Source organism: Choloepus didactylus, chromosome 12 (genome assembly GCF_015220235.1).
Source record: "Choloepus didactylus isolate mChoDid1 chromosome 12, mChoDid1.pri, whole genome shotgun sequence".
Classification (NCBI taxonomy): Eukaryota; Metazoa; Chordata; class Mammalia; order Pilosa; family Megalonychidae; genus Choloepus; species Choloepus didactylus.
In genome coordinates this window covers 99,158,729-99,167,132 of record NC_051318.1, presented here as the reverse complement: position 1 = coordinate 99,167,132, position 8,404 = coordinate 99,158,729, and the positions used below count along the sequence as shown (strand labels likewise).

At 36.8% G+C, this 8,404-nt stretch overlaps 1 protein-coding gene across 2 annotated transcripts in view; it reads right to left on the bottom strand.

Moving 5' to 3' along the window:
- Positions 1-7,290: 7,290 nt before the first annotated feature.
- SETDB2 (SET domain bifurcated histone lysine methyltransferase 2) overlaps positions 7,291-8,404 on the bottom strand; it is a 49,161-nt gene continuing 48,047 nt past the window's right edge. Inside the window, exon 14 of one of the 2 annotated variants that reach the window (XM_037800020.1) lies at positions 7,291-8,138. In XM_037800020.1, coding sequence (XP_037655948.1) covers positions 8,021-8,138 — 118 coding nt within the window. In that variant the 3' untranslated portion in view covers positions 7,291-8,020. The remainder of the gene's footprint in view (positions 8,139-8,404) is intronic. The other variant, XM_037800021.1, reaches the window with a different exon arrangement.

Sequence of the window (8,404 nt, the reverse complement as noted above, 5' to 3'; positions counted from 1 at the left end):
AAAGAATATTGTGTAATCTCTCTGATAAGAAATAATTAGAATAAGCAAATTCCTAGACTCAGAAACTTGAATACAGGTTACTAGGGGCTGGGGAAGGAGTAGGGAATGGGGTGTTAGAGCTTAATTGGTACAGAATTTCTGTTGGGGGTGATGGGAAAGTTATGGTAATGGAGGATGATGATGGTAGCACAACATTGTGACCATAATTAACAACATAGAATTATATATCTGACTGTGGTTAAGAGGGGAAATTTGGATTGTATATATATTACTAAAGAAAGAAAAAAAAAAGGACATCAGACCACTGAAAAAATTGGAATACAGACTGTGTATAATATATCAATGTTAAATTTCTTGAAGTTGATAGCTGTACTTAAGGTGGTTACATAGTGAAAGCCCTTGATCTCAAGAATTGTACCTTTAAGTATTAAATGTTGGAGGAGTATGATGTATGCCACCTACTCTCAAATGTTTGGATGACAGACAGCTAGATAGATAACATAGACAGATAGAATGATATAATAAATGTCACAAAATGCTAAAAGTTAGTAAATCTGGGTGTGCCAGTTTGAATGTATTATGTCCCCCAGAAAAAGCCATATTCTTTGATGCAATCTTGTGGGGCAGACATAATAGTGGGGATTAAGTTGGAACGTTTGGATTAGGTTGTTTGCATGGAGATGCGCCCCACCCAACTGTAGATGATAACTGATGGGATACTTCCATGGAGGCATGGCCCCACCCATTCAGGGTGAGCCTTGATCAGTGGAGCCACATAAATGAGCTGACTCAAAGAGAAGGAACTCAGTGCAGCTGTGAGTGATGTTTTGAAGAGGAGCAAGCTTGCTAGAGAGGAACGTCCTGGGAGAAAGACATTTTGAAACCAGAACTTTGGCGCAGATGCCAGCCACGTCCTTCCCAGCTAACAGAGGTTTTCCGGACGCCATTGGCCATCCTCCAGTGAAGGTACCCGATTACTGATGTGTTACCTTGGACACTTTATGGCCTTAAGACTGTAACTGTATAGCCAAATAAACCCCCTTTTTATAAAATCCAATCCATCTCTGGTGTTTTGCATTCTGCAGCATTAGCAAACTAGAACACTGGGTGTCTGGGTAAAGGGGTATATTGGAGTTCTATGTATTGTTTTTGTATTACTTTTGCAACTTTCCTGTAAATTTTGGAGTTCATTTTTAAAAAAAAATTGAGTATGGAGTTTACTCAAGAATTCTATACCCTACCAAAATATCAATCAACAGTAAATGTAAAAGACATTTTTAAATATGCAAGGTCTCAACAAAATTACCACTCATTTTTCCTTTCTCAAAAGCCATTGGAGGATGTGCTTTACCAATATGTCAGAGTAAACCAAGGAAAGGAGAAATATGGAGCCAAGGCTCTGGGCCGCCTACCACCAGGGGAGAATGCCCACCACACAGGAAATGGCCAAGATACACCAGTTACCAAGAGTCCATTGTACCACAGTATCGTAGTTGCCAAGGAAGATACAACACACACAAGCACCGCTTGGAAAAACACTTTGCTCACATAGAGGAGAGACAGCAGATTCAGCCTCGGTGGTGGGTGGTGGTTTCCCATGGCCAACAGGTCCCTGCTGACAGCTACGCAGGGCAATCATTTGCACAAACCCTTCTTGTTGTGTGATGAGAGAGAACAAAAATACCCGACGGGTTGGCCAGGTGTCATATGATGCACACGCTCAGGTGACACACGAGTTCCCAGTGCACTGGGACAGGGGAGGTTACCCTACAAGGAAGGACCTAAGCCAAGCTTGAGCTCACTGCCCAGCCTCCAAACAAGAGAACGTGCTAGGTCCAGGGCTCTGACGAGGGCAAGCCTGGACAGCTTCCCCAACAACAAATGAGATTTAACTGCAGACGGGATTTGACACAAGAGAGGAAAAGGGAATCTCTAGAGTACTGGAGAAAGATGACTGGTGAGAACCAGTTCAGGCTGAAGCAGATCAAGATTTCAGGGGAGAATTCCTGTATCTTTATTGTTAATAAATGAACTTCTCAACTTTCCTCATCAATCCATAGGCTGTTGTGTTACAATTTCCTTTTCCTTGTTCTTTGGTTTCCCATTCTTTAAAGTAATATCAGGTTAAATATTCATCTAAGTCAGTATTTCTTAAAAATTGACTTGGTTCCAAATTTAGATTCTAGTTTGAAAAGTAACCAAACTAAACCCAGAAGTCCAGAAAAAGGAAACAAATCAACCGAACACCTGTAACCCCTCAAAAGCCAGAACTTACTTTATTTGGATGCAAAAGTTATTCCCATCCTGGTTCCAAGGGGAAGTTCCTGGCAGCTAAATATGTATCTTTGTTACTGGATAAAACTAGTTTTGAGTCAGCGATTCCTGGTCTCCTTTTCCACCAGATATCACTAGATATGGCTAGCAAAGTTGTAGCAAAGTAACTCTACCTGTTTTCCTTTAGAAAGACAAGATGCACATCATGTCCAGGAGATTCCAAGGGGCTATTTCAGACTTTGCTGCTCAGTAAAAGTAATTTTTTCTCTCTTTCTCTTCTCTCTCTCTTTTTTAAGTAAAACTCTTACCCAGCTGAATTCCTTCTGTCCTAAATAAGCCACATTTAACTAATTTCTAGGTTTCCTTTTTTTATTGCTGTATTCTACCTAGAACAAAAATATTCAAGTTCCTTCAGGTTTCTATTCTCTTCTCGTCTGTTTGTATTGAAGGAGTGAAGGAAACCTGTGGAAAAGAAGTTTCATCTCAAAGAGTTTGCCAGAACCTTCTTCATAGGTTGATGGGACAATGTTTGTGGAGCCAGATAGTTTCTCCAACTAGTATTGGAATACATGGAAGTAATATGCATAAAATTAGTCCTCATATATCCCCTCCGACTCTGTTGCCCATTTTATGGCTTTTGTCTTCACGGCTATTGTTGGTGTTAATTTTAAACTGATTTTGAAAAATGTTTATTAAATATTTAGATTAAAATGACTAGTTTTGATGCATATATAAAGTAGAAAGGTTTCATGTAACCACCACCCAGTTAAACAACATTATTACCTTTTGTGGTAGGTTCAATTTTGTACCGCAATTTAAACATGTTCTTGATCCTAACCCTCATTCCTGTGGCTGTGAACCCAGTGTAAATAGGATTTCCTCAAGATGTTAAGTGTGGCCCCACTGAGTGAGGGTGGGTCATAATCTGGATTACTTCCTGGTCTCCTCTTAATGAGGACCCTCAAGGCAGCAGGAACCGGGAAGAGAAAGGAGAGAACGTCACATGTGACTGGAAGCAGAGGTCCAAGCCAAGGGGCCCTAAAGGATGTCAGCAGCCAGCACCAGATCCTAGATTCCCTGAAAACCAAGGTCTTGCCAATACCTCAGTTTGGGCTTCTGGCTTCTGAAATCATGAGCCAATAAATGCCTCTTAAGCCAAAGCCAGTGTGTGGAATTTGTGATTGCAGCCTTGGCAAACTATGATGGCTTTGAGTTCCTGTGTGCACCCTTCCCCTTGGTTCTTTGCTACAGAGGTAATGACCACCCTGAATTCTGCACTTATCATTCTCTTTTTCTGTTATAGTTTATCACATTATATTCAAATATGTAAACTGTATACTATTTGTTTTTTTAGTTTTGAACTTCACATGAAGAATTTACGTATTTGCAAATTGCTCTTTAGGGTCAACATTTTGATTGTTTATGTATTTGTAGTTGATTCATTTCCACTGCTGAATAGTATTCTATTGTTAGGATTTACCACTACTTGTCCATGTTTCTTCTGGATATTTGAATGGTTTCCAATTAAATTATTTTGTTTTAAATCACCGAAAGTACTTTGACTATAATGGTGCATGTTTCACATACACAAAAATTGAGTTTCTCCTTCATTTATATCTAGGAGTAGAACTGCTGGATTAGGGAGTATGCACATTCCAACTTTACTAATGCAAATTGTTTTCCAAAGTGCTCATTCTCAACACTCTTCTAAATGTGCCAATAGGTTGAGTGTGTAATGGTTATCTTATTGTGCTTTTTTATTTTTTGTTTCTGAGTACTAATGAAGCCCAGCATCTTTTCATATACTTATTGGCCATTCAACAAAGTGCCTAATTGTTTTTCCCATTTTGCCTTTTTCCCTATAAACCAAAGTTTATTTGCTTTCAAAAAATTTTTTGTAAGTTTTAAAGATAAATTTTAGACACCAATCGTTTGGCAAATTTGTTTGCCAATATCTTTTCAATGTCTTTATGGTACCTTTTTAAAAAAAAAAGATGTTCTTAACTTTGATGTATAAAAACTTACTTTTTATGATGTCACTTTTGTCATGTTTCAAGAAATCTGCTACTTCAACATCATAAAGGTATTCTCTCATATTGATTTTAAAAGGATTTAGTTTTGCCTTTCACATTTTTTAATTAACCTGGGACTGATTTTTGTGTATGGGTTGAGAAATTGGTCCTATTTCTCTTCTTCCTCCCTTTCTCCTTCACAAAAGGATAACCAATTCTTACACCTCCATCTATTGAAAAGAATCTTTCCCCTGGTTTCTCAATATCAATTCTATTCTAAGTATAAAAGATGGGTGTTTTAGGGTGCTTCCTCTTGTTTCACTAGTCAGTTTGTCTACTCCTGTGCTACTACCACATCATCTTAATTGCAGCTTTGTAATAGTTGTAGAAATCTGGGAAAGCAAGTTTTCCATCTTGCTCCTCCTTGGGAGTATCTTGGTTCTTCTTGGTCTTCTGCACGTCTATATAAACTTCAGAATCACCTTATAAAGTTCTACCAAAACACACACACAATCACCTTGTGATGCTGATCAGAACTGCACTGAATGTATACATGAATTTTGGGAGAATTGGTAATTTACTGTAATATTAAGCCTTTCAATTGTGGGATTGAGAATATCTTCTTGACCAAAAAGGGGGATGCAAAATGAGATGAAATAGTTTCAGTGGCTGAGAGATTTCAAATGGAGTCGAGAGGTTACTCTGGTCGATATTCTTACGCACTATATAGATAACACCTCTTAGGTTTTAATGTATTGGAATAGCTAGAAATAAATACCTGAAACTACCAAACTCCAACCCAGTAGCCTGGACTCCTGAAGACGATTATATAATAATGTAGATTCCAAGGGGTGACAGTGTGATTGTGAAAACCTTCTAGATCACACTCTGTATCTAGTGTATGGATGGATGAACAGAAAAATGGGGATAAAAAATGACAAATAGGGTAGCATGGGGGGGATGGTTTGGGTGTTCTTTTTTCACTTTTATTTTTTATTCTTATTTTGATTCTTTCTGATGTAAGGAAAATGTTCAGAAATAGATTGTGGTGATGAATGCATAACTATATGATCGTACTGTGAACAATTGATTGTATACCATGGATGACTGTATGGTATGTGAATATATTTCAATAAAACTGAATTAAAAAAAAATTAAGCCTTTCAGTCCATGAACATGGTACATCCCTCCATTCATCTACATCTTCTTTAATAAAAAAGTTTGAGTAAACTTCTCAATAAAGTTTTGTAATTTTCTCGTTCAAGGTCTTGCACATTTTTTGCTAGTTTTTTTCCCAAGGTAATTTATATTTGTTGATATTCTTGGAAATGGCATCTTCCTTTTATAAAATGTTTTGCAACTGTTATTGGTTTACAGAAATACAATTAATTTCTGTATAACCAACCATATCTCCTGTATTTTCAATTCTTGTTCTTTTATTTTTTTCTTACCTTACTTGCTGGCTAGGATATTAAGTTCATTATTGAAAAGAATTGATGTCAGAAGGCTCGTTTGTCTCATTTGCATACATAAGTCAATATTTCATCATTAAATATGATGACTGCTGATCTTCTGAGGAAAGCTTTTATCAAATAAAGGGAGTTCCCTTCTCTTCCTACTTTCATTCTGAGTCTATTTTATTTTCATGAATAGATGCTTAATTTTACAAGGACTTTCTGAATCTACAGAAATGATCATGATTTTTCTCCTTTAATATTAATGCGGTATGTTATATTGATTTTTCATCTTTAGTTTATGCTTTTTCATAGCTTCAGTAGTTTTCTAAATTTTTTTTTAGCCTATTTTACAAAATAGTTTATAGTTTTCATCTGCTCTGTGGTCAGAATTTTCCAATATGCCTTCACTATCTTATTGGTTTATTATTCATTTGCCTCTTGTTTTCTTATCTTTGTAGAGTGTTTGGTCACAAGCCTTTCCTGTTTGTGTTTCAATGACACAGTTTTTCAGTACTTCTTGGAGGTTCCTGTGTAGAGAGAGGGGGTGGGCCAGGTAGTGTCCCTAGCTTCATGTTCCAAAGGTTCCCCCCTCTGTAATTATCATACATACACACACACTTATTTTTTTCCTCAGGATGGGCCTCTGTTCTAGATTGGGAGAGAGTTTTACTTGGGTATTTCTGAAATCCTGGAGGGCTTGGCTGCCTTATTAAATCTTATCTTCCCGTGGTTCCTTAGTGAGTTCTTGTGGACTTTACAGTCCTCACCCAAAATCACTGCCTGTTGAGCCTTCTCCCAGTTTTGTTGGTTGGTCTCAGATCTAACTTTGCTGAGGATCCCCTTCCGGGCAGGGTCCTCTCACTTCATAGGTGAGCATTTCTTACAATTCTACAGGGCTCTTAGGACTCTGAAAATTCCCTTTTCCTTCCCTCTGCTCTCTCCACACAATTGCTGTACACTCACCAATCCTGTGTGGGTCCTGCTAGTGTTGGTGACTTGCCTTCAACCACTCATATTCGGGGTTTTTGGAATACCTTTTTACCAGCTTTGTTAAAGATGTCATCAGTAGGTTTCTTCCTTCGTAATACTAGCTGCTTTCTTTATATGAGTGGATTCATCAAAAACTATGTTATCTTGATTTTGTTCCTAAAGCCTCCATCAACTGATTTTCTTCTATTAAACTAACTTTATTGGTCATGACATATTTTTATTCTTTTCATACACTGCTGGATTCAGTTTACTCATATTTTGTTTTAGGATTCTTAGGTCTATGTTCATTAATAAAATTGGCCTATAATTTCCTTTTATCAGGCTGTCCTTGTCAATTTTTGACACTGAGGCTATGGTAGCTTCCTGAGTTGGGGAGTATTCTCCCTTTTTATGTTTCTATACGGAAATCTAAACCTAATTTTCAGAGGCTTATAAATATTAAATCACTCTGTCAAATGCTAACATCTAAAAAAATGGTAAGAGTTAAGACTTGGGTTGTAGGACTCCATCTCAATTTAGACTTTCTCCATTATATACATGGCACTGCTTTACCTTCTTATTTCTTTACTGCAATTACCAGGACAGGGGGCTACTTTTAAACTAGCCATGAAAACTATGATGTTGAGGATATTGCTCCAGTCTAAAAGCACATCATAGAAGATTCAGGCTGGGAATGATTACAAAGTTATATGTAAGAGAAGATTGAAGGAGGGCAAAAAAGCAGGTTAGAAAACAATGAAAATAGTAGTATGTCTGAATGCTACCAGAGAAAAAATAGAGTAAGTAGGCAATTGATACGACATAGCTCTCATGATGGTGAGTGATTTGCTAGGAATAAAACATAATTAAATTTTATAGGTAAAGATGTGAAATTTGGCCCTTTGGAGGCATAAACTAAAAGATGATAATCACAAAAGCAAGAAAAGAAACAGCAGGGTTCTACTGTGACATTTGTTTCTCTTAATATATAATTTACAAATAAGTTACAAAATGTACAGTAGTGTTTCAAAGAAAGTATACACTTCCATCCCATTAATGAAAAGCTGAATAGCAGCAGGAATAGAAATTCCCTATATATATGCAAATTTCCTAATCTTGTTCCTATCATTTCTGAGTCACACAAATAAAACTAGAAATAAATATGAACTCTTTGACAAAGATAAACTGAGAGAAATTACCTCCATGGACCAAAACCTAAATTAATTCCACTGATGACAGAGGGCTCTTTTACATGGCTCTAATGTCAGCCTGATAAACAAATTTTATGAGTGGGCATTAACTATATATTTATAATATCTTTTTCCTACATTTATTAACCCCACACTGGCAGAGGATTTCTTTCTCAGGCATACTTCCAGCTTCATAACCATAATCCCATGTTAGTTCTGTTCTTGCTTTTACATACCTAGAAAAAACAAAAACAAAAACATAAATCATACTGAACAACTATCAAATGAACCAAACTTGATTAAATCAATTTTAATATTAACATCATTAATCACCCTCAAAAGCATGATCTATTCCCTCTCCCTACCAATTAGGAATGATCTTCTATTAGGAATAATCATTTGTTTTGTTTCAAGTCTACTAAAATCCTAATGAACTTGTCATTATTCATGAGGAGGGAAGTATGTTTTAAAAACAGTGGAACTCAGTAATGTGTTGAGGCTT